Below are 27877 nucleotides of genomic sequence, written 5' to 3' on the forward strand. Positions count from 1 at the left end.
ATTCAAAAGTTTAGAAAAATATTTCCATCCCATGTTAAACAAAAATTAGTCCAAACACTAGTCTTGCCTAATCTTTACTACTGTGATGTAGTTCAACATGGCACAAATAATGAAAATTCGAGATGCCTCGAGCTAGTGATGAATGCTTGTGTTAGATACGTATGCAACATACGGTTGTATGATCATATCAGTCCTTCATACTCCCAGCTAGGTTGGATACGCCCACATAAGGCATGCGATCTCCACACGATGTGCTTACTTCATCGATTTCTTAGCCACTGGTGCCCCCAATACTTATCTTCTCACATTAAACACCTATCATCATTCCACAACCGCAATACCAGATCGGATACGTCTAGCATCTTGGCTGTACCTTTACATAACACAAAATCTTTCTCCGTGTCATTCTCCATCTCAGCCATACGACTATGGAACGCGCTCCCCTGTGATCTGCGTCTTATCCAAAACCATTCAACATTCAAGAGGGAACTTAAGACTTACATATTAGGGACGGTATAGCCACCATTGTTGTGCCCCCCCCCCCCCCCCCCCCCTCATCTTTTTCTTTCTCCTCTCCATCATAGCTTCGAATTTTACCATTCTATTTCTCTTCCTCTAACCTATCTACCTCTTCTATATCTCTTTCACCCCATTCCATCGTCTTATGTCTCTGCTTGATGAGAATAACTTACAAGCTGCAAGAATATAACGAGAAAATTCCCAACTAGCAATAGGACTGACACTCATATAAGAAAAATATGTTTACTTTCATATACATAGTCATTATTATTATTATTATTATTATTATTATTATTTTTATTATTCTTGATTGTTATAATTATTTTTTGATTGTTATAATTATCATTGTACTACTTTTATAATCTCTATTTTTTCTGTAACATTAATACTGTATAACATGTTATATGTCCTAATTTTCTGTAGACACTGAAATTTGTTGAATCTGAGTATGCCTGGTTAGGTGTAAGAGAGGGCCTGAAGGCCCTAATCTTGCCAGGTAAAATAAATGCATAAATAAATAAAATAAAAATAGGTGGACACTATACACTGTACCTCAGCTTTTGAAATTGCATTCATCGTCAAATTGTGCAAACAGCTGCCCCCTCCCTCCCTCCCTCCCTCCCTGCCATGGAACCCCTCGCATAAAAACTCCTGGGCTCTGAGAATGAACACAAGTGCTAACACTGAGCTATGGTGTTTAGTTTGTTTTTTGTGTGCCTATGTGGTACATAGTTGCCCTCACTTATTGTATTTTTTTAATTATATATACATATATAGGTATCGTATTTATTTAGCTCAGCAGAATTTTGATGGTTAGGAAATTGTTGATGGACTTTGAATATGAGCAGAAGTTGGCCACAGTGCTGTTGCAGGAACTAACCTGAAGTTTATGGCAATCGTTGGCAGCCATAGCAAACTAGAGCAGGATTATTGTAATGGTACTTGCAATTCTTTGTATCCAATTAAAAACATACTCTTGCATCACAGTGACTTGATGATCCTTACCTTTTTACGTTCTGTGCTCTTATTGTACCCTTAGAGAGAGAGAGAGAGAGAGAGAGAGAGAGAGAGAGAGAGAGAGAGAGTGTTTACAGGCACCGTAACTGTCATAAACATGTAGTTCTGCTCATATGCTGCCCAAGTTTGTGTTTGCTAATTTTCATTTGTTTCTTGCAGTTCCTTTATTTTTTTTCAAATGGTTGGTACCATGTCAACCCCATTTTCAGTGCCGAGGAAATACTGTCTTTTAGAACTAAGTGTAGGTTTTAGCTTTCTGTATCAGCTGTTTGGCATTAAATAGTTCTTTGTTTTGTTTCTCAGGGGACACCAGAGAGGTTAATGTTTCAGTTGATAGAAGAAAATTCAATGATTGATCCTACATATGTTGAAGATTTTCTACTTACACATCGAACTTTCATAGATAATTCAGTAACAGTTGCAAATCAGCTGCTTGACTGGTAAGTTTTACAGTAATATTTGATCAAATCAGATCCTTTTATTTGTATGAAGACAACATTGAGGTTGAGGTTGCTGGAGAAATCATCTAGTACAAATTATTTCTTTAAAGAATATAATATAATATAATAATTCTGTGTTACATATTTAATTTACATAATTGGCAATTTAAATTTTTATTATACAGCTTATATTGTACAGAATTTAGTTTACATTGTAATTAAATTATCAAATCATTAACATGGTTACATCTTGTTCAGAAACATTTTGCCAATGTATGCAAAGTTATTTTTAGTCTTGAATAGCCTAGTCACAAGGGGACATTGCTCAGGTTTCTGTTCCTTGTTTTATCAGTATGGACATTAGCCATAAATTTATATGTATATGCGTTCTCTTTGGCATAAACAAGAACTTGGAGTGCTTGAACAGTCCACAGGTGTACTGCCGGTCCATAGTGTCCCACGGGCACAATATTTCATTGATCAGACATGTCGCCATCGTCAGGTGCACTGACGAACTGAGCTCCTGAGGGCGGGCGGCTGTATTAAATCCCCTCCCCTCGCAAGGGACACTATGGACTGGCAGTACACCCGTGGACAGTTCGAGCAAGAAATACGCCGGGAGAAACTGAAGAATCACAAGAACTTGGAGTATTTACTAACTTGGACAGTATGTATTTTGTATTCAGTGAACTATTTTTTCAAGAAGTTGCGTTCTGTAGGCCAAAAATGCATCTTATTACTTTCTTAGTTCCAGCAGTGTTTCCCCATATAGCCCATAGTTAAAATGTGATTTGAAAAATGAATAATATACCATCAGGAGGAGGTCATGATTAACACAGCTTTTTAATTTTTGTCAGTTACACTACTCTCAATAATTTATTAGAAACTTTGTCTATCTGGGTATTCCAACATAAATTATTGTAGAGAAGGGTGCCTGAAGGAGAAAAGTGAATGTTCTATTTTATTAGCATTTAGCTTTAATCTATTATCCTTGAACCACTGAGTTGACTCTTTTATCAAGAGATCATTCATTTGCACCATGATCTTTTCATCTGTCTCAGATGTGATGAAATTGGCACAGTGAACATACATCACGGCTTTACATGACACAAGACTGGGCATGTCATTTACATATGTCACAAGTGGGAAAGGTCCCAGCTCAGAACCTCTGGAATGTGGAACTCCATATCTTACATACAGAAAATCAGATTTTTTGCTTGTATTTATGATCACCATTTGTTTTCTGGTAACAAAATATGTACAATATTTCACATTTTTCTTGCTATACCACGAGCCATTTTCAGTTTTAAGTGGTGATCATTTGTTTGCTGAATATGTGTGTGTGTGTGTGTGTGTGTGTGTGTGTGTGTGTGTGCGCGCGCGTGCAAACCTGGATTTCCTTTTATCCATCTAAAATTGTGAATGAACTAATTAATGTGTATTTTTATGTGTAGGTTTAATGAACCGTGCATCAGGGATCGTGTTACAAGGGTGGTGCTTTTGTGGGTGAACAATCATTTCACTGACTTTGAGACAGACCCATCCATGATGGAGTTCCTGGAAACATTTGAACAGTGCTTGGAAAGAGAGAAAATGCAGGGCCAGCTGAGGCTCCTGAACATTGCTTGTGCTGCAAAAGCAAGGACACGTAATGTGACTCTGGCAAGACCCTCGAGGGATGAAGTGTTACAATTTTCAATTATTGGTGGCTTTGAAATGGGTTTTGGTATATTCATATCCCAGGTAATGCACATTAAAGATATTCACCTTTTCAATTTTCATAGTCTGAAAAATGACTCACTTATGAAAGTTCATAGCTAATTTTTAACTGTGAAGAAAATAAATGATTGTAGCATTACTGACTTGAGATCAAGCCAGCCGCTGGTGGCCGAGTGGTTCTAGGCGCTTCAGTCTGGAACTGCACAACCGCTATGGTTGCAGGTTCGAATCCTGCCTCGGGCATGGATGTGTGTGATGTCCTTAGGTTAGTTAGGTTTAAGTAGTTCTAAGTTCTAGGTGACTGATGACCTGAGATGTTAAGTCCCATAGTGCTCAGAGCCATTTGAACTTGAGATAAAGCAAGATGTGATCATCCAATTCTTGCACAAAGTAAAGAAATAATAATAATCATAATAACAATTACAATAATAGCCAGACTCTCAGTAGTAGCAGTTTTGGCTTTGTCTGGTAATTTGTTTTCAATGGTCACACAAAGGAATGCCATAAAGTCAAAGCATTTTGACTCTGGCGTCTCATTTTTTAACCTTTTCTGTGTTAATATTCTATTTCTGCCTGTAAGAGTCTGAAAAATTGATGTTATTTCTAATGTTATTTGGTTCACATTTCATTTTTGTTTGTTTGACTGTTTAAGAATAGTAAGCTGTTGCTGACAAATTAATTTATTTGAAAATTATGTGTGTTTTACCATTTCTTCAATGTTTGAAATTTATAGGTTATCAAAAAATCAAAAGCTGAAGATGTTGGTTTGAAGAGAGGAGACCAGATTCTTGAAGTGAATGGACAGAGTTTTGCACATGTTAGCCATTCGAAAGCACTAGAGATTCTGAGGGGCACAACCCACCTGAGCATTACAGTGAAGTCAAACTTGCTAGGTGAGACAAACCAATAGAAATCATTGGTAATGTTGTTAAAAGTATGTTGGTAAATTAAGGGTTGAACTTTACACAATTTTGTATGCGTAAGGTATTACGTGATGAACATTGGTTTTAATGTTTCATAGTCTCTTCGTGGAATGAAACAGTGACGTTAACACGATTTGCAAAATATTTTCATAATTGTACTGTGGACACATGCAGAACATGAAAAGAAATATTGTCACAATAATGAAGACATATGCGTTGGATAAGAGGTGTTAATTGGAAGGAGAATAATCATATTCAGTTACTTCTGTAAAGGTTTTCATACTATTCAAATTTTGGAAGAATTTTTGCTTTTTTTTCCCCTCTTGTTTTCCCACATTTACTGTCTCATTTTGAGCAACCTGATTTTTGTATATGCGAAGTATTGCTGACGTGTCTGATGTCCATTTTCACTATTCCATTTGTTCTTGCACACTGAAGCATGTTAAGTCCAAGAATTAACAGTAATATGAAAATAGCTAGTTATTTGTGTGTTCCATGAATCATATCTGCAACATCTTACTGTGATGTAGAATGAGTCAGTTTTACAATTATGCCCTCATTTTGCAAATAAACTTTCTTTTCTCATTTCATTGTTCTGACAGTATTACTTCCATGTACATTATCAGCATACAGTTGAAGCTTTAGTTTGTTTGATGTCATAGAGAAATCAACTAACAGATATTAATGATTCTGCCGGCTCATGTTCCAGAGTTCAAAGAGATGCTGCAGACGCCTGAAAGCTCGCCACGGCCGCGGACTGGCCACAACAAAGTGTCCCGCCTCGGTCCCGACCCACGGCTCCGGCTGTCGACGGTTGATCCGACTGCTGCGCTCCTGGCAGGTGCTGCTTCCATCCCCCCTACTGCGGCCACCCCAGCACCTGTGCAGCTGCCTGTCAACTCCTCTCCCAGCAAGGATGCCAAGAAGGATGGAAGCGGCAAGGGTGGCTTCATGACCCTGGGCCCAAAGAAGCGGCTCCAGAGAGCACTTATCAAAATGAACATTCTGCCAAAGAATACTATTGTGTAAGAGAACCTGACTTGCGGTGCTATAAGTTGTATTATTTTCTGTTTACTTGCTTGTACGGTCCTGCAGTAGTTTAGATATGGAAAATTTGCTTTCTGGACTGTTGTTAATTATATTTGTTCATAATCACATTTTCAGCCTGTTATGCCATTCTCCGGTGCCGGTTGTAATTTTAAGAGTACATTCTTGAAGTTGAACTGATGCTTTAGCATTTTATATTGTTGCAGCTATCACTTGAGAGTTTCATAATATGCCAAAAGTGTGATTGTGAATAGATACATTTAATAATAGTCCAAGCAGAAAATGATGTCCCGTCTTGAAAATCTATGTCTCCTTGGCGTCTGATGGAAATAATAGAATAGAATAGAATAATTTTATTGTCATTGGGTCATTAAGGGAATAGACAAAAGTCATACATATAATGCAATATAATTCATGTTGCAATAGAACAATAGGTTTGTTATTACAGTGTAATATTACGATTGGTGAAATCCTACAAAGTCATACTTGTATTACTATATTATTCCTGTTGCAAAAGAGTAATCAGTTTGTTATTACAATATAATATTACGAATGGTGAAATCCTTTGTCATAGAATGGGTGGGCAACTAACCAGTCATATAGTGCTTGTTTGAATGGTTACTCTGGTAAATCTTGCATAGCTAGTGGAATAATAGTAATGACTAGTAAAATTTACTGTGACTCAGAATAATATTGTTTTGTATAATAGGGTGCAAGATGTGTGACGTGTCCTCCGAGTGAGTGTGTGTCTTTTTCAGTGACGGGGTACATACAGATGACAGCCCATACTTACAGTCAGCGTCCTCGCAGCCAGGGCAGACGAGTCTGTATCACAGTCATAGTAATCCAGATTTAATGAGCATCTGCTACGATGACTTGCGTTCAGACTATCCAGAGCATGTGCTCAAAGTTTATAAGGCTGACCAAACTTGCAAATATTTGCTTGTACATAAGGTAAGATTTGTAGATTGTCTTCTGTTAATCTCTAAATTCTTCTGAGACAACAATCAAAGTGTGGCTGTTCAGTTTCTTTCTATGTGCTTTTTAAGACCTCGGATATTTAGAGTGTATACCTTACTCCTTTGGGGAACCTATAAGCACTTGTATCAGTACAGTAGGATTTTCGAGAAGAGCTATTTATTAATCTTTGTTGTTGTCGTTGTCGTCGTCGTCTTCAGTCCTGAGACTGGTTTGATGCAGCTCTCCATGCTACTCTATACTGTGCAAGCTTCTTCATCTCCCAGTACCTACTGCAACCTACATCTTTCTGAATCTGCTTAGTGTATTCGTCTCTTGGTCTCCCTCTACGATTTTTACCCTCCACGCTGCCCTCCAATACTAGATTTGTGATCCCTTGATGTCTCAGAACATGTCCTACCAACCGGTCCCTTCTTCTAGTCAAGTTGTGCCCCACAAACTTCTCTTCTCCCCAATCCCATTCAGTACCTCCTCATTACTTATATGATCTACCCATCTAATCTTCAGCATTCTTCTGTAGCACCACTTTTCGAAAGCTTCTATTCTCTTCTTGTCCAAACTATTTATCGTCCATGTTTCACTTCCATACATGTCTACACTCCATACAAATACTTTCAGAAATGACTTTCTGACACTTAAATTTATACTCGACGTTAACAAATTTCTCTTCTTCAGAAACGCTTTCCTTGCTATTGCCAGTCTACATTTTATATCCTCCCTACTTCGACCATCATCAGTTATTTTGCTCCCCAAGTAGCAAAACTCCTTTACTACTTTAAGTGTCTCATTTCCTAATCTAATTCCCTCAGCATCACCCTACTTAATTCGACTACATTCCATTATCCTCGTTTTGCTTTTGTTGATGTTCATCTTATATCCTCCTTTCAAGACACTGTCCATTCCGTTCAACTGCTCTTCCAAGTTCTTTGCTGTCTCTGACAGAATTACAATGTCATCGGCGAACCTCAACGTTTTTATTTCTTCTCCATGGATTTTAATACCTACTCCGAATTTTTCTTTTGTTTCCTTTACTGCTTGCTCAATATACAGATTGAATAACATCGGGGACAGGCTACAACCCTGTCTCACTCCCTTCCCGACCGCTGCTTCCCTTTCATGCCCCTCGACTCTTATAACTGCCATCTGGTTTCTGTACAAATAGTAAACAGCCTTTTGCTCCCTGTATTTTGCCCCTGCCACCTTCAGAATTTGAAAGAGAGTATTCCAGTCAACATTGTCAAAAGCTTTCTCTAAGTCTACAAATGCTAGAAACATAGGTTTGCCTTTCCTTAATCTATTTTCTAAGATAAGTCGTAGGGTCAGTATTGCCTCACATGTTCAACATTTCTGCGGAATCCAAACTGATCTTCGCCGAGGTCGGCTTCTATCAGTTTTTCCATTCGTCTGTAAAGAATTCGCGTTAGTATTTTGCAGCAGTGATTTATTAAACTGATAGTTCGGTAATTTTCACATCTGTCAACACCTGCTTTCTTTGGGATTGGAATTATTATATTGTTCTTGAAGTCTGAGGGTATTTCGCCTGTCTCATACATCTTGCTCACCATATGGTAGAGTTTTGTCAGGACTGGCTCTCCCAAGGCCGTCAGTAGTTCCAATGGAATGTTGTCTACTTCCGCGGCCTTGTTTCGACTCGGGTCTTTCAGTGCTTTGTCAAACTCTTCACGCAGTATCGTATCTCCCATTTGATCTTCGTCTACATCCTTTTCCATTTCCATAATATTGTCCTCAAGTACATCGCCCTTGTATAGACCCTCTATATACTCCTTCCACCTTTCTGCTTTCCCCTCTTTGCTTGGAACTGGGTTTCCACCTGAGCTCTTGATATTCATACAAGTGGCTCTCTTTTCTCCAAAGGTCTCTTTAATTTTCCTGTAGGCTGTATCTATCCTACCCCTAGTGAGATAAGCCTCTACATCCTTACATTTGTCCTCTAGCCATGCCTGCTTAGCCATTTTGCACTTCCTGTCGATCTCATTTTTGAGACGTTTGTATTCCTTTTTGCCTGCTTCATTTATTGTATTTTTGTATTTTCTCCTTTCATCAATTAAATTCAATATATCTTCTGTTACCCAAGGATTTCTACTAGCCCTCGTCTTTTTACCTACTTGATCCTCTGCTGCCTTTACTACTTCATCCTTTAAAGCTACGCATTCTTCTTCTACTGTATTTCTTTCCCCCATTCCTGTCAATTGTTCCCTTATGCTCTCCCTGAAACTCTGTACAACTTCTGGTTCTTTCAGTTTATCCAGGTCCCATCTCCTTAAATTCCCACCTCTTCTCATAACTCACTTTAATGCCGAACTACAAAAGAACTTAATCAAGAAACAAGTGTTTCTTCCATGAACATAGTTCCCCCATGAACACACAACTCCTGTACAGTATTCATTTCCCTGGCATGACACCAGTCTTTCAGCAGGGAAATCCTTAAACCACTGTTCAAATCCCACATTCAGTTACATTGACAATCATCTGACTTGGCCAGGATTGCATAAATTCAGCACATGTTGCTGTTGTCCTGTGGCTCTCAGGGTTATCATCTTTGTGGCATGCATCATAGGAATGATTTGTTTTAATTTTCATATCTCAATAAGGACCTAGATTCTTGGCCTTCAACTTTAATGTTGGTCCAGTTTGTGTTCGTTTCATTGTGGCCAGGGCATCAACTTTGTACTTGGAAGCTTTCTTCTGATATCAGTTGAAGCTGAAATAGGTTTTCTTCTTGCACGTAGTTGATTTGTAATGTACGGGGTGTATACGCCCTGGGACAACAGGGAGATCCAGGAAAAACCCGGGAATTTTTTCATCCGGGAGAAAACCGGGAAAACCACGGAGATTTTTTTAAATTCCAGGAATTTTTCAGAGATTTAATTTTCAATCACATTTTTGTAATTTTGAATGCTTACAACTGACCGTCTAACAAAGAATATTACTCTACCTCGCTACTGCAGAATTATATTGCAGCAATAAAACATAAACGAGAGAAAAAATTAAGTAAAACTTAAGTTGCAAAGGAATTGCGCCATTTACAACAAAATGTGTTAAAGGCATTAGGACGAAAAACTATGTAATACTTCATAACAGCAAACTGCTTGAGATGAGAGTGACATCACAAATGTTTACATTAGCTTTGTTAGAGCAGATGCCAGTCGCGTATGAACAGTACATTCTCCCGCCTCTGGGTACTTGGAAGTGTGGCTGTAGCTGGAAAATTTTTCTGGCATGCAGTGTTTACATTTAGTTATTTTGCTGTTTCTTCTTCATTTACAGATCTCACATCATGGAAACAAAACGGATTTCTGTGGCCGGGAGCCATCAATTCATAGATTTCATAGATAAAATAGATTCACATGATTATCGAAGACTAGAATATGTTATTCGTTTCAGTTTTTTGGTTTTATTTTATTTCCAAGTTTGTAACTCGAGCAATAATTGCCTTGCAGAACGGTGAAGTTATTTTTGTCGATTTGCTAAAGAAATTCGTTTTTATTAATATTTTCCACTGAGGCAGTCAATTTATTTGAAACGAAGTGTTTCATTCCATACTATTGCCTAGTTTCATCTGTTTGCTGGATTTAAAGTGAACGTTTTCATCTTCTGGCACGTATGGAATTATCGATAAAATGAAACGAGTGTATGGCATCGTTGGCCGGGAGGCCCCTATTCGGGGAAGTTCGGCCGCGGTGCAAGTCTTCATTTCATTCGATGCCACAATAATAAAGAACTGAACATGAGGTAATGCAGTATTGGTACTCCAAGAAAATTTACATCCAGAAAACCACACTGAAAAACTTAATATCAGGCTGGGGCCTACTTCATTGTGAATCTGGACATACAAATGTACACTTTAAGCGGAATTGGGTATTTCAGTATGGTTTACGAAATTCCGATGCTCTTGGATTATCATGCGATGTTCTGTTTCCTTTACTACGTTATGTAAGTTCTCTTAATGACTTAAACGTATGAACATACAGGCTGCGTACGGGCAGTAAAAACTATTATCTGGAGGCCAATGGCAGCTGATGAAACGAACCCGTTTCTAATAGCTCGAGGGAAAATATTGCAAATAGTGGTTTGAAAAGCGTCACTGTCTATGTAAATATCCTTTTACACAAGTGGATTACAGTGTAACACACATAAAAAAGACCAATTGAAACCTTAGCTTTTCTGGTAACTAATTGATTTTCGAGACCAGTGTTATATGTGAAAGCGTACCTTGCCTTGCAGCCACACTTGTATATTAATTTAAACCATTAACTTTCCCTACTTGTGTATTGACCCCTATTTAATAGCGATGTTACTGTTGACTGACTACATCGCGTGTTCTATGCTCTGAATACTTGCTTTCATTGGGTGGCGACATCACGTGGCATGAGCTATGATTGCCTTACAAAATTGCATCGCAAATTCGATTTCAATGTTTTGGAAACTAACTTGCCGAGTTTGGCGGAAATTAGAATTTATACTTTTGTAATATGAAAATATGCAGCGTTCTTGTGGCTGCATATAATTTTTTTAAATATTTGTTTTACCCCGCTTGTGGTCATTTACTAATGTGCTGGGAATTTCAGGCTGGCTCATGAAACCTTAATCCTTCAAAGGATTGATAAGTTTTACAGCTCCAAGGGAATGTATCCTGTCATTTAACATGGAGAACGTGTATTTTCGTCCAGGAGAAAGTGTATTTTTAACCAGGAAATCTGGGAAAAATCCGGGAATTTTTTTCCCTTGTCCGTGTATACACCCTGAATGTAGCAACTTCGCTCAGTTTACTGTGTCACCTCTTCAGATGACTTAGTAATTTCTTCTTCTAATGATTTTGTGATGTGAAGATCAGTCTATGTGTGCATCCTAACTCCTGCCGAAAGTTCAAATGAAGTTTTCCCAAGACATGGTATGTTGAATTCATGACACGTAGAGCTGATGATACCACTTATCCCAAGGGCTATCAAGACTGAGCCCAGCAATCATTTTAGCCAAAGGAGAATTAACCTCCATAATTTTTCCATTAACTTTGGGTAGTCCTGTCTTAGTTATAATTAAAATGTGTTCAATTTATTCTGTAAAGCAGTACTTCTTGAATTCTTGAGAAGCAAAAAAGTTCCCTCCATTGGTAATTACTGGAACTGGTCCCTAAAATCAGTTTTCTGTAATTCCATCTTACTAATTGCTTCTGTTGATTTTGTAGTCTGTACAGGATATAGAGAGGCAAAAAATGTGTCAGTAATATGTAGAATGTGGTTGTACCTTTTGTCTGTAGATTTAAGTGCTCCAATACGATCCACGTGATATGTATATAATAGCTTACTTTCTTTGAATAAGGGACGAAGGAAAGCTTCCTTCTTTCTTGTTTCTTATTCACAGTTTAACATATTAAACAATTGGAGATCGTTCTTTTCACCTTGTTTGTCAAATCTGGCCTATAATAGTCTTGTTCCACTTCCTCTTGACATTCTATCTCATTGTTAATTTTCATGTCAATTTTGTAAATGATGGATAAGTATTACCAAATTTAGGTAGCAATTTCATTTTTTGTCCCGCTATCTATACGCAGAATATTGCAGATTACTCTTAACTTTGCTTCTGAAAATGATCCTTCAATGAATGACTTCTTAGTTTCATGCACACCAGCTATTGACTGAAAAGTAAAACCAGAAAACTCTCAGGTGCTACAGGTTTCTTCTGTGATCCTAAACTGTTCTGAATATTAACTTGCATAGTGATTTAGTAATTTTAACCAGTGCAGAGGTTATATTTTCATTTACTTTTTCGATTTCTCCAAATGTTGCCATTTACTTATGTTTCCGTCAGTGTTTTCTCCTTTCTATACATTTAAAATTTTTCCTTGTGTCACAGTGCTACCATTAAACATCATTAAAATGTGAATTCTCATCGTAGAACCAGACTCAAAACAATTGCATGTCACTGCATTGTCGGAGGAAAACAGCACTCAGAAAAGTTAGTCATAAACATCGTAGATCAGGCAACAAAAGTGCATCATCACTCTTTCAGTTGATCCTGAGCAAGCCCCAGAATTTCTAGGAAACCAGTTCCGGCTTTCATGAAAGGCTGTTTATTAATCTCCCTATCACCAACTTTAATACTGAACTAATTAAAAATAAAAAAGAACTTAACCAACAAACTCTTGTTTTTCCCAAGAACGTTGTTTCTCCATGAACACACAAAACTATTGCCCAATATTCAGCTTCTCAGCATGTCTTCAGTCCCGTTGGCAAGGAAACTTTAAACCCCCATCCAAATCCCACAATACTAGTAGCTTGTGAACATTATTGTTTGGGTTGATCACAGTCATTATCATTGTTGCCATTAATTAACACAAACTATGGTCAATGAAATCTCTCGATCAAGTTTTGGTTGTTTCACTAGTTGTGGTTATAAGTGCTATTGACTAGTGTTATTGCAAGGGTCTCCTAGCATCCAAAGTAACTCCTGTTTTGTAGCAAGTGTAGCAGCAGTTTGAACTTGAGCTGTCGTATTAGATGTTGCAATGTTTGTATTCATACCCGAAATTTTAAGGTGGTCAGTCGGGTCCCTAGTTCTCAATCGTGGAAGAGTTCGGTTAGTAGTCATTCTTTTTGGCTGCAGCCAACATTATCTATCTGACAGTACTTTGTGAGAGAATTATAGTTGACCGCTGTGTTAAAACACAGTAACTTACTCTGTTTCATTGTGTTTCCTTGACTGGTGATTATTGTATTTAATTGTCACTGTTAGGATCTTTATTAAACAGGAAATGATTTCAGTTTTTATTTCAAACAATGTTTAAGCTATCTTTACCCTCATGCGTGACTTCTACTTTTGCGGAAACATGAACCACAGGTTAAGATGCCTACAGTGCAGGAGGCAGGTCTGGCTTTTTCTTCATGGCAATCCATGTGGGGGCCGGGCTTGCCTCCTCAGCTGCCTGCAAACCCTAGTCAGTAGTGCATTCCAGAGCTGTTGAGTAGTGGTTGGCATGTTTGAATGTGAAAATTGAGGTTGTTCCATAGGTTCCAAGTGGGTTAAAGATCTGGGGAATTTGGTGGTGAGAGAAATACTTTGAAGTTGTTATGTTGACCTCTTCCAGCGCTTTAGTGGGCATTTCTAAGACTGTGGCAAAGTATTTACCTTGCTGAAATACCGTGTCCTTCATTGGAAGACATTCATCATGTAGGGATGAATATGATTTTAGAGGATGGATTCGTAGCCAAATCAGCTAAGAGTGGCTTCCACATATATTATTGGTTAAAGAGTCTGTTTCAAATTCATCAGCCAGCTTATAATGTTACCTTCATTGTTATCTCACGAGCAGTGTGGCACAGTGATTAAGGCACTGGAATCTCATCTGATAGAAGTCCAGTTCATATCCCAATGTGGTCATTCTGATTTAGGCTGTACTGTGGTTTTCCTGTCTTGATTAAGGCAAAGTCTATGGTGATTTCTTTGAAAACATCGTGACTGTTTGCTTTCCCAATCTTTGTCATACATGACCTTGCACTTTTGCCTCTAATGACGTTATTTTTGATGGTATGTCAGATTGTAATTCTTTCTCTTTTAGATATACAGTTTTGATAAGTTATCTTGCTATGTGTTGGAGGACAAAGCCGTAGTGCATTGAAATGGTCCTCTGTCTTCCAACAAAGTCTGCATGTTTCCTGCATGATGTTATTTGCCAACATTCAAGCATCACAGCTCCAAACTTCTCTCCTGGAGGTGGAGATATGACCATATGTTTATGGTAAACGTTGGTGAAAATATGTTTTTATGAAAATCTTCAGTCACCTAAGAGTTGCTTCATTTCAGTTCAATATCTGACTCACTTTGTTGTTCTGTTGATCATCAAAGTAAGTGCTATTAGTTACAAAATTAGTGACCTTTTTTTTGGTGTTGCAGGAAACGAATGCACATGAGGTAGTGATGCTGGCTCTCCAAGAATTTGGCATTACTGAACCCAGTTCAAACTTTTCTCTGTGTGAAGTTTCTGTTGCTGAAGGAGGCATAATCAAACAGAGGCGGCTTCCTGACCAGTTGCAAAATTTGGCGGAAAGAATTGGCCTAAGTAGCAGGTAGGCATGCGTTATTCTTGTCTACAATATGATTTTTCTTCACTGATATGTCTTGAAACTTCCTGGTGGAATAAGACTGAGACTCGAACTCGAGACCTGTGCCTTTTGTGGACAAGTGCTCTACTGGCGAAGAGTTCTCGGGCTTCCAGCCGGGTGGCGGTGTCTTCAAACAGCGACTTCGCCAGAAGATGATGAGTATGTCACTCGTCGAAACGTCGCTGTTTGAAGACACCGCCACCCGGCTGGAAGCCCGAGAACTCTTCGCCAGCTGTATACGCCGGGAAAGCATACATTCACAAGTGCTCTACTGACTGAGCTACCCAACCATGACTGATGACCTGTCCCCCAAAGCCTTACTTCTGCCATTATCTTATCTCCTACCTTCTGTGGAAGGTCCTGAGTTTGAGTCTCAGTCCAGCATACAGTTTTAATCCACCAGGAATTTTCATATCAGCATAAAAGGGACTGCAGAGTGAAAAATTCATTCTGTGTATGTCTTACTCATGAATTTTGTCATATTTTCAATGTCTGTGTCTGTTGTGTTAACATAGCCCATCATCAGGCTCCCACTGCAGTTGTCCTGCTATTCCAACTCTTTACCTGTGTTTATTAATTATGTCTTTTTTCAGGTACTACCTCAAAACAAATGGCACTACAGAGACGCTGGTGCCAGACGAGTTAGCTCCAGAGCTGGTTCGAGAAAGCCAAGTTCATTTTTTGCAGTTGAATGCTGTTGAAGTCGCTATTCAGCTGACACTTCAGGATTTCAGCATTTTCAGACAGATCGAGACCACAGAGTATATTGATGATCTTTTTGAGCTGAAAAGTAGATACGGGTGTCCAATGTTATCTCAGTTTTCTGAGGTAATTAACATTGAAAAAACATTCTTTTTTTAAGTGTTAATATGGAATTTAATTTAAATATGATGATATTCAGAGTAATTTTACTTTATGGTAGACATAAATTTATTCTTTTAATCTGTGGAATACCAGAAAATACAGTGCAATTCTATTATTAACAAAATTATTTAATCAGACAGATAAAAAAACTTAACTCGCCAAGCAGTGACAGCACACACACACATAAACGATGGTTGTAATTGGCAAGCTTTCGGAGCCAGTGTCTCCTCCTTCAGACAGAAGGGTTGAGGGATGTGGAAGAGTGGTGAAGGAAAAGGACTGGAGAGGTGTAGAAAAAGGTTTCGGGAAAGTCACCCAGAACTGTGGGTCAGGGGAGAATTACTGTACAGGATGAGATGGAAAGACAGATTCCATGTTTGTCACTGTTTGTTGGTTTGCATCAAGTGGGTTACTTTTCCCCTAATTTTGAATCTCTATTTGGAAAATAGGACGTAGTCATTTAATTTATGTAATAAGAAATAATACAGCTGAATCTTCACTTCTTGTTTGCTCATTTATTGTAGGGAGCTGGAATAATTATGGCTTTGATCATCTTCATTATCACACTGGTCTGTGAAAGTACTAGCTTTTAATTGTCCACAGTAGATAGAATAGTGTGCCAGGATGATTTGCACACACACTATATGATCAAAAGTACCCGGACACCTGGCTGAAAATGGCTTAAAAATTTGTGGCACCCTCCATCGGTAATGCTGGAATTCAGTATGGTGTTGGCCCTCCCTTAGCCTTGATGACAGCTTCCACTCTCGGAGGCATATGTTCAGTCAGTTGCCGGAAGATATCTTGGGGAGTGGCAGCCCATTCTTAACGGAGTGTTGCACTGAGGAGAGGTATTGATGTTGGTCGGTGAGGCCTGGGATAAAGTAGGCGTTCCAAAACATCCCAAAGGTGGTCTATAGGATTCAGGCCAGGACTCTGTGGAGGCTAGTCAATTACAGGGATGTTATTGTTGTGTAACCACTCCGCCATGGGCCATGCATTATGAACAGGTGCTCAGTTGTGTTGAAAGATGCAGTCGTCATCCCGAATTCCTCTTCAACAGTGGGAAGAAAGAAGGTGCTTAAAACATCAATGTAGGCCTTTGCTGTGGTAGTGCCACTCAAAACGACAAGGGGTGCAAGCCCCATCCTTGAATAACACGATCACACCATAATGCCACCGCCTCCAAATTTTACTGTTGGCACTACACATGCTATCAGATGACGTTCACCGGGCATTCGCCATACCCACATCCTGCTATCGGATTACCACATTGTGCACTGTGATTCGTCACTCCACACAACGTTTTTCCACTGTTCAATCATCCAATGTTTGCGTTCCTTACACCAAGCAAGGCGTCGTTTGGCATTTACCATCGTGATGTGTGGCTTATGAGCAGGTGCTCGAAAATGAAATCCAAGTTTTCTCACCTCCTGCCTAACTGTCATAGTACTTGCAGTGGATCCTGATGCAGTTTGGAATTCTTGTGTGACGGTCTGGAAAGATGTCTGCCTATTACACATTATGACCCTCTTCAACTGTCGGCAATCTCTGTCAGTCAACACACAAGGTCGGCCTGTACACTTTTGTGCTGTGTGTGTCCCTTCATGTTTCCACTTCACTATCACATTGGAAACAGTGGACCTAGGAATGTTTGGGAGTGTGGAAATCTTGCATACCAATGTATGACACAAGTGACACCCAATCACCTGACCAAGTTGGAAGTCTGTGAGTTCTGTGGAGTGCCCCATTCTGCTCTCTCATGCTGCCTAATGACTACTTAGGTCACTGATATGGAGTACATGGCAGTAGGTGGCATCACAATGCACCTAATATGAAAAAAGGATGTTTTTGGGGGTGTCCGGATAGTTTTGATCACATAGTGTGTGTGTTGTCTTTCCGAGGAGTCGAGAGCAAATAGGCGAGTCTGTGCAGTGTGTAAATACTTTTTATTTGCTGCACTCAAAGTGGGAAGTGGAAGAAGAAACCTCCACATTTTGTGGTTCCGCATGAACAGAAGACAAGTTATAAGCTTTGGTGTTCTTAATGCAGTGTTGCCAACAATGAAATTGGGGCATAAGTGTTCTTCTTTGTATCAAGTGAAGTATTGAGAACCTATATCATATAACTGCTTCATTTAATAAAAACAGTAACTGATATTTCAAGAAGCCATTGGCTGTATCGTTGATCAAGCAGGAACTGCTAATTTCTTCTTTCTTCCCCCCCCCCCCCCCCCAAATACTGCATTACACAACAGTGTTGTTGTAGTGCTTAATTCAGTACTTGTTACTTCATACTTAATTATCCACTTGTGAAGCAGAGTATAGTGAATCAGTATCAATATTCAAATAACAACGGAAAAAATTATTTATGTGGATCAAGGGACAGGGTGGGCAACTGTTTATTTTCTGTAATACCGGAATTAGTTACCGCAATACTTTTAATTTGTGAGAAGCCAAGAATTGTTGTAGATTTAATTATGCCAGAAGTGAACAAAAGATATTTGATATTTTCTACAATTTGTAAATGTATATTATTGGTGTGTTGTGATTCTGGAGTAAAGATTACATGTTCATATCTGATTTGCAGTTCCTGTATGTGTATCATGCTCTGATCACTTCATGCTGTTGCTTCTGTCATGGGTGTAATTCTGTATGAGACTCGAACAATAGGAACTCCATATAGGAATACCAACAATCTATGAAAAGGCAGATTGCTACTTACAGTAAAGATGACACCACGTAAGTTGGAGACAGGCACAAAAGGAAATTAGACTGTTTTCTGGAAATTGTCTTAAATGATCAATTATGTCATTTTATGCTCCTCACATGCTTTTTTTTCTCTTGGATTTCAGTATTCTTTTTCCTTTTTTCCGTTGAACTGTCTAGTTAAGATCATTATTGTTTAAACTTTTGCAGTTTCATCATCTTACATAAAGATGAAGTAAGTCTGCCTCAGATGCTAATGTTCGTTTACAGTCACAGACATCACAGCCTTTACGTTTGTGTCACGTGAATGTTGTACACTTTATGTATCTCTGTATAACCTCTTTGTCCTACACCTTGTTGTTCTGTGGACATGTGGTTATATCTTCACTACTAGCAATGCTTTCTAAAATGTGAATTGTTTGTTCGCAAAGTAAATGCATTTATCCTCTGTTGTCCTTTTCTCTGACTGAGACTCATGTGAAGCTAGTATAATACAGCCCACAGTCAAAACAACTGCTACCGCCAGTTCTTGCTAATGCTATTTTTGTATTTCATGTAAAACTTTTAAAAATATGTTATCTCTCCAGGATTCAAACATGTGACCTCTTGCACTTCAGTCAACTGCGCTGTATGTTGCACCACGGAACACCTACCAGATGTAGCATCTCTGCTGATTGTCTTGTACACAGGAAACCAGCACTAAGTTTTACCGAGAATAGTTTTTGCTTTGGTTCGTAGCTCAAGTCTGATAGTCGACCACCTAGTTACAATATACGGAGAAAATAATGTCCCTCACCGCACATATCACCGCTGTAAATGGGTGGAGCATAAACACATCAACTTTTGCAAGGCTTCCACTATCAGTGTTCACAAAATTCCTATCTATTGTTACTTAAAAGTTGTAATTGCAATTGCAATTTGTGTCACTAAATAACTAAACTGTTTTCAGTAAAAGTACATAAAAACCTCGTAACTTTGTCTAATGCTACTATAAAGCAAATATAGCTTTGTCTTACTGCTAGCCTGTGACATCAGCAGTGTGTCAGCCAATAACAGAGTGTTTTCTATCATGTGACCAGATCTTGATATTTACCGATTTTTAAGCTTTAATTACATAAAAATAACAAATATGTTTGGAGAATATTGACTGTTAATGCTATTTAAATGTTATAATCAGTTAAAATAACAACAATGTGAGCCATATTTTTAACTTAGGAAAATGATCTATTAAGACACTTGCACAAAGCTTTCGGCGACAGCCTTCATCTGAAAAAGAGAGAGACCCACACATGACCGCCAACTTCAGCAGTGCGAGCATCCTTACCTGAGCTGCTGTCGTTGGCGGTCATGTGTGAATGAATGGCGCATGTTTCTCTTCTGACTAAGGCTATGGCCAAAAGCTTTGTGTAAGTGTCTTTTTAATTGTTTCTGTCTGCAACTTAATGGGTCATCTTCGTGGTACATAGCAATCTGTCTTTTCCTACTTTGTTATCTGTATGAGACTTGTTTGTCTTATCATTTATATTGACTAATTAGAAAAATATGGTACTGGAGAGTCATTGGTGGATTGAAATAATGTACAGCATAAGGGTAACAACTCATCGTTTAATCAAGGTGTTGAGCAGCTGATGTTAGCTCCAAAGAACTGTCTCCAGAAGCTTAGCAAACTTCACAGTCTTTCTTGTGCGCCTGTCAGCCTTTTAAAAAATGTGCTGTATGGTGAATAATTAAGAAAATGGTAGCTTCCTATTTGTTTCAGAATGTAACAAAATGATTCTTGATACAGATTCTTCATTTTTTTTTTTTTTTTTTTTTTTTTTTTTTTAACCTTAATTGCAAATGCATGTACATAATGTTGCAAATCTGTTTAAACACTAATCCAGTTGTAAGTATTAGCGTAACAGTTCACTGGAGGAATTCTTTTATTTTCAGTTGGTGAACAGAGAGATGTTTTGGGTTGTCACAGAAGTTTGTTCAGAACATAATCTAGTCAGAAGATCCAAGATAATCAAACAATTCATCAAAGTAGCAAGTAAGTAAGAAAAGTCACTTCTTCTCAAGGAAAACTATTCAAAAGCTAAAAATTTAGATGACTGCCACTTAACATACAGTTCTTTAGAAGTGCTGCTATTCTGTTCACTCATTGTCATCTTGTTTTGAAAATATCTCCAAAGTTGAATTGTCAAGTTCCATAGGACCAAATTGAGGAGCAAATCTCCAAGGTCATGAAATGTGTCAGTACATGAAATTACAACATAAAAGTAATAACAGATAAAAATAAATGTTCATAAACCTGAAAAAAGTCAGTCCATAAGTTCAAGTAAACGCTATCAGCAATACAATAATAATCAGCTTAATTTTTCAAGGAACTCCTCGACAGAATAGAAGGAGTGACCCATGAGGAAACTCATCAGTTTCAATTTGAAAGTGCATGAATTACTGCTAAGATTTTTGAATTAGAGTGGCAGCTTATTGAAAATGGATGCAGCAGTATACTGCACACCTTTTTGTTCAAGAGTTAAGAAAGTCCGATCCAAATGCAGGTTTGATTTCTGTTGAGTATTAACCGAGTGAAAGCTGCTTATTCCTGGGAATAAAATAATATTGGTAACAAGAAACGACAATAAGGAATATACATATTGAGAGGCCAATGTCAAAATACCCAGACTCGTGAACAGAGGTCGACAAGAGTTTCGTGAACTCGCACCACTTATTGCCCGAACGTTCCTGAGCCAAAAATATCCTTGTAGAATGGGAAGAGTTACCCCAAAATATAATACCATACGACATAAGCAAATGAAAATAAGCAAAGGAGACTAATTTTCGTGTCGAAGTATCACTCACTTCTGATACTGTTCGAATAGTAAAAATGGCAGTATTGAATCTTTGTACAAGATCTTGAATGTGGGCTTTCCACGACAGCTTACTATCTATCTGAACACCTAGAAATTTGAACTGTTCAGTTTCACTAATCATATGCCTGTTCTGTGAAATTAAAACAGGGTGTATACGACCCGGGACAACCGGGAGATCCGGGAATAACCGGGAATTTTTTCATCCGGGAGAAAACCGGGAAAAACCCGGGAATTTTTTAGAATTCCGGGAATTTTTCATTGTTTTAGATTTCAGTTAAATTTTTGTGCTTTTGACTGGTAAGAATCAATACTCTAACAAAGGACATTACTGTATCCCGCTATTGCAGAATAATACTGCAGCAACAAAACATGAACGAGAGAAAAAAAAAAAAAAAAAAAAAAACGAAAATAAAACTTAAGTTGCAAAGGAAATGCGCCATATACAACAACAAGACACAGTGCTCACACAAGCGTCTGCCAACAGCAAAGCGTGTCAAAGGTGTTAGGAAGACTATGCAATGCTTTGTAACAACAAATTGCCTCCAATGAGCGTGACGTGACAACTGTTTAAATTAGATTCGTTTGAGCAGCTGCGGGCGGGCTCTTGCGCGTGCGCAGTTGACTCGCGTATGAGTAGTACCTTCTCCTGCTTCTAGTTACAGAAGTGTGGCTGGGCGCCACTACTTAATATTGCCCCGACTCAGAAATAAAGTAAATCTGGCGCTGATGCCTAGAGCAGTCTTGAGTTGTGGTGGGGAGGTGGGTCGTCTCCGCGTGGCCTGTGTTTACATTCAGTGATTTTTGCTGTTTCCTCTTCGTTTATTGCTCTCACATTAAATGACAACAAACGGATTTTTGAAACGGATTTTTGCGGCCGGGAGTTATCAAATGAATTAAAATACTTTCGCATAATTACGGAAGGCTAAAATACATTATTAGTTTTAGAGTTTATTTCCACTTACATGACAGTCAAGCGTTAATCACCTTGCAGAACAATGAAGTTTTTTTTTTTTTGTCGGTTTGCTAAAGAGATTTGGGTTTCATTAATCTTTTCTGCTTTATTTGAAACAAAGTGTTTCATTTCACACTATTGGCTAGTTTCAACTATTCGCTGCATTTCAAGTGCACGTATGGTATTATGTCATAATAAAGAACCAAACGAGATAATACAGTACTGGTACTCCAAGAAAATTTACATATGAATCTGGACATATGAATGTGCATTTTAAGACTAATTATGCATTTTAGTATGGTTCACGAAGTTCCGATGCTCTTAAAGTATCCTCTGTTTTGTTTCTTTTATGACACAATGTAAGATCTTTTAATGTTTTACACGTATGAACATAGTGGCTTCTTGCGTCATCATAGCTGCGCAAGTGCGGTGACGCCTATTATCTGGCGCTCTCTTCCAACTGCTGAAACGAACCTATTTCTAACAGGTCCCAGGAAAATATTGCGAAAGGAGGTTTGAAAAGCGTTAAATTCAAACCAAATTTCCTTTTACGCAAGATGAACTATGTGTGAGAATGTACGATGAATTTCATAAATCACAAAGCATTTGACTCTTATTTAAAAATCAATTCTTTGAGGACGACCGTTTAGAAGAAATTCGAACCCAAAAGATCAGACATTTACGTTGTTATTAAAAATTTTACTGCAAATTTGTGTGATGTATCTTAAAATGTAACAAGTGCAAAAAAGATCAACGTTATATGTGGAAGCTTAGCTTCTCTTCCAGCTTATTAATATTTGAGACCAATATTATATGTGAATGCTATGTATATAATAAACTATTAACTTTTCTTATTTGTGTGTTCACGTTACTTAAAGAGTGATCTTGCTATTGGCTGACTACATCACGTGTCCTGTGGTGTCCTCAGCTGGCGAGAACACGTGACATGAGCTATGAGTGCGTTACAATAGCGCATCGTAATCCCGATTTTGAATGCTTCGGAAAGTGACATGCGCTGTTTGGTGGAATTCAAAATTATACCTTCGTAATACGCAGCATACATGTTGCTGCACATCAAAGGTCTTTCAAAACGTGTTCCCCCCCCCCCCCCTCCCAAGTTTTGTTTTCTACAGTGCCGGGAAATTCTACATCGGTATATAAAACCATAAACATTCAAACAATTGATGAGTTTTACAGTGCTGAGGAAGAGTATACTGTCACTTAACACAGAGAAAGTGTATTTTTAACTGGGAAATCCGGGAATAATCCGGGAATTTTTTTTCCTTGTCCACGTATACACCCTGTAAAACGTCAGATTTTGTTGAATTGTGTGTTAGAAACTATAAAAACTGAATCTTACTGTGATTTAATGTTAGTTTATTTTCTACAAGCCATGAAGTGAGGTCATGTACTGCACTATTTGAAACCGAGCCAATGTTGCACACAACAGCCTTTTCTACCAAGCTAGTATCATCAGCGAACAGAAATATGTTAGAGTTACCCATAATACTAGAGGGCATATCATTTATATAAATAAGGAATAGGAGAGGCCCCAACACTGATCCCTGGGGCACCCGCACTTCACAGTACCCGACTCGGATTCCACGTCACAGCTGTTATCAACATTGTTAATAATGACTTTTTACTGCCTGTTGCTAATGTAAGAGGTAAACCAATTGTGAGCTACTCCCCGTGTTCTGTAATGGTCCAACTTCTGGAGCAATATTTTGTGACCAACACAATCAAACGCCTTAGTTAAATCAAAAAAAATATGCCAAGCGTTCAAAACTTTTTGTTTAGCCTATCCAGTACCTCACAGAGAAAAGAGAATATAGAATTTTCAGTTGTTAAATGACATCTAAAGCCGAACTGTACATTTGATAGCAAATCGTATCATATAAAATGATCAATTATCCTTACATAAACAACCTTTTCAATAACTTTAGCAAACACTGATGGCATAGAAATAGGTCTAAAATTATCTACATTATCCCTTTCTCCCTTTTTATAAAGTGGCTTTACTATTGAGTACTTTATTCGCTCAGGAAACTGACCATTCCTAAAGGAAAAATTACAAATATGGCTAAATACGGGGCTAACATTTGCAGCACAGTACTTCAATATTCTGCTAGACACTCCATCATAACCATGAGAGTTCTTGATCTTCAGTGATTTAATTATTGGCTCAATCTCCCTCTTGTCTGTATCACAGAGGAGTATTTCAGACATCAGTCTCGGAAAGGCATTTGCCAAGAAAATTATATGTTTCCCTGTAGAAACTAAATTTTTATTTAATTCACCAGAAATACTCAGAAAATGATTGTTAAATACTGTACACGTATCTGACTTATCAGCAACAGAAATATTTTTACTACGAACTGACTTTATATCGTCGACCTTGTGCTGCTGACAAGATGCTTCCTTCACAACTGACCATATGGTTTTAATTTTATCCTGTGAATTATCTATTCTATTTGCATACCGCATACTCTTTGCCTTCCTAATAACATTTTTAAGCACCTTATAATACTGTTTGTAATGGGCTACTGTAACTTGATTGTGACTACTTCCAACATTTTGATATAGTTCCCACTTTGTTCTACATGATATCCTTATCCCACTAGTCAGCCACATGGGCTGCCCATTACTGATAGTACCCCCTTTGGAATGTTCTAATGGAAAGAAACTCGCAAAGAGCATGAGAAATGTGTTAAGGAAAGCATTGTGTTTATCATGTATGTTATCGGCCCTATAAACATCTTGCCACTCTTGTTCTTTGAAAAGTTTTAAAAACTCTCTATTGCTATTGGATTAACTTTCCTACATAGTTTGTAATTAAATATGACATTGGTTTGACTACAAAAGCCTTTTAGTGTTAAAATTTGTGCATCATAGTCTGAAAGGCCATTCATGCCTTTACTAACAGAATGCCCATCTCGTAATGAAGAATGAATAAAAATATTGTCTATGACTGTGCTACTGTTCCCTTGCACCCTAGTTGGAAAAAACACAGTTTGCATCAGATCATATTAATTTAAGAGATCTACCAACATCCTTTTTTCTTGCACAATCATATACAAAATTAATACTGAAGTCACCACATATAACTAGTTTCTGGTACTTCCTACAAAGTGAATCAAGAACCCTCTCTAGCTTGAGCAGAAATGCTCTGAAGTCTGAGTTAGGGGACCTATAAACAACAACAATTAGAAGTTTAGTCTCACTAAATTCAACTAACGCTGCACAACATTCAAATATCTGTTCAGTGCAGTGTTGTGATATGTCTATGGACTCAAAAGGAATACTGTTTTTTATGTACAGAGCCACTCCCGTACCCCGCAAGGAACTCGTTGAGAAACAGCCAACTGATCTGTAGCCTGGTAAAGGAAGCCTCTGAATTGTCAAATTATTTAAGTGGTGCTCCGATACACCAATAATTTCAGAGTCTACATCTATAAGCAGTTCACTAAGTTTATCTCTAATACCTCTTATATTTTGATGAAATATGCTAATTCCTTCTCTACTTGGAAACATTACATCCTCTGAAGGTGAGCCCTTAGTTAGAGGGACTTCCTTTAAGCAGGTATACGTATCAGCTGACTTCAGTCTAAAAAAGGTGCAGCTCTAAAACCAACTACTACAGGAATTTTTCCATTAGTGACACCACCACCACCACCACCACCACCACCACCACCACTCACTACACTGTTACCTATAAGCTTAGCCAGCCTCCCCTTCCCATACCTATTGAGGTGCAGGCTATGCCTGGTGAAACCCAATCTACTGATAGACCCAACTGGCACCACTGAGATGTGACCGTGATCCATGCCCTCTGCCATCAGTGCCCTCCCCAGCCCCACGTTAACGTGCCTAACAGCCGCATTAAGGTGAGGCCGATCATGATGCTGAAACAGTTGCACGAAACGCGCATTAGTGTCACCAGTTTGAGTTGCTATCTTAACCAAGTCACCACCTAGGTCATATTCCCCATCCCTATTGAGACTGTTCCCTGCTCCACCCACTATCACTACCTGATCCTCCTTCGTAAAATTCTTACATAACTCCCCTAACCTGAGCCAACCATGCACTGGGCTTCACAATGCTGGTGCCCCGGTACTCACTCCCCAGCACATCCTGCAACTGCTGGCCCACACCTCTACTGTGGGAACTACCTAGCAGCAGAACCTTCTTTCTGCTAGACTTTGCAACTAACCTAGGCCTCCTAATTGCTGAGGACTGCTGCAAGTTCCCTACATCTACAGCTATACTAGGCTCTTCTCCACTCAACTCTGACAGTTGGTCGTATCCATTGCATGTATGCAAAGTAAAACTGTCTGAATACCTTGTCTTCCTAGCTGCCTTCTTGCCAACTGCCAGTTCTCATTCCCCACCACCCTTCACCCTCCTCAACCTATCTAGTTCCTCCTTTGGGCATTGTAACGGCACCTGAAGGGCACAGATCTTACGCTCCTGCTCCTCTATCAACTTATTTCTGCTACAGATTCTGCATTCGCAGGAGAGGATCTCACTAAAATGACCACTGGCTTGCCCACTGCATCCCCCCCCCCCCCCCAAATGAAAATACTTTGAACAAGTCCCACACCGTAATCCACTACTCACAAACCTACGACACAGCCCACACTTCTCATTCATGGTAAAGTTTTACAGTTACTGAAAAAAAACTATACATCTATGTTACCAAATTTCAGTTACACCAGTAGAACTATTTAAGAACTGACAATAATGGTCCCGAAATTCTCTTCCTACTAAGAAAGCAACTACTTGTATTAATACTACTACACCACAGCTAATACCAATACCAACAAAATTCTATAAAATTATTAGCTAAAACCAAAAAGTTCAATGGCCACTGTAACACTAAGCAAAGTTAACACACTGAATGAAAATTCTACTGAAATATTTCACTAGAAACCATAATAAACGCCAGTTGAAAACTAAAACACGAAATTTACTAAACGACTTCAATGCAAAAAAAAGGGGGGGGGGGGGTGAACAATTACAAAAGTTTATTAAGTTGTTATTTCACCACAAACGGCATGCAACACAGCTGATATCTATTAAATTTAATAACTGTATTACAGAGCACAAATAAGTTTGCCAGTACTTAGCTTTATAACCGCTACAGCTGCAGTGCACGCCGCAAATTGTAAACACACTACCGAGGCGCAACGCTTAGACGAATGACGCAAGCACACTCACAAATAATAGACCACTCGAGTCAATAACACAGGAAGAAAGACTGAGATTAATGAAAATCCACTAATATGTTACTTTTACGGCAAATATTAATACAAATAAACTTTAAAATAAGTAAATGAAGTCTAAAATTTTGTAAAATATAAACGAGCAATTTCAACAGCAGTGCAGCACACGTGGCATCACACCAAAGGTTTCTTGGCAATGATAAATACTGAGAACAACGGTGCAAATAATCTTTCACTAGATTATGTGCTAGAAGTTTCAGAAATTAGTTATGCCTGGTGCTAGCATCAGTATGATGAATGTGGTATATTATTTGTGTGTTTATAGCTGCAATGCTCATCAAGCTATAAAATATCACCACAGGCCATCTGTTGGTCTTTCTAATACTTACTGCTGAGCTCGACAACATCGACTCCTGATTTGGTTGAATTGTAGAAGCTTAACATTTCTGCCTTTTTCTTGTACCAGATGGGGCATCAGTTGCGTCATTGAGAGTATCAGAACCACCTTGT

General features: G+C 38.5%; 1 protein-coding gene across 2 annotated transcripts in view; it reads left to right on the plus strand.

Moving 5' to 3' along the window:
- Positions 1-27877, plus strand: part of LOC124618497 (rap guanine nucleotide exchange factor 2-like) — a 423194-nt gene that overhangs the window by 326445 nt on the left and 68872 nt on the right. For both annotated transcript variants that reach the window (XM_047145353.1, XM_047145354.1), the window contains 8 exons: positions 1840-1976; positions 3431-3719; positions 4429-4588; positions 5328-5643; positions 6424-6619; positions 14555-14727; positions 15357-15591; positions 20268-20367. In XM_047145353.1, coding sequence (XP_047001309.1) covers positions 1840-1976; positions 3431-3719; positions 4429-4588; positions 5328-5643; positions 6424-6619; positions 14555-14727; positions 15357-15591; positions 20268-20367 — 1606 coding nt within the window. The remainder of the gene's footprint in view (positions 1-1839; positions 1977-3430; positions 3720-4428; positions 4589-5327; positions 5644-6423; positions 6620-14554; positions 14728-15356; positions 15592-20267; positions 20368-27877) is intronic.

This window comes from Schistocerca americana, chromosome 1, assembly GCF_021461395.2.
Source record: "Schistocerca americana isolate TAMUIC-IGC-003095 chromosome 1, iqSchAmer2.1, whole genome shotgun sequence".
NCBI lineage: Eukaryota > Metazoa > Arthropoda > Insecta > Orthoptera > Acrididae > Schistocerca > Schistocerca americana.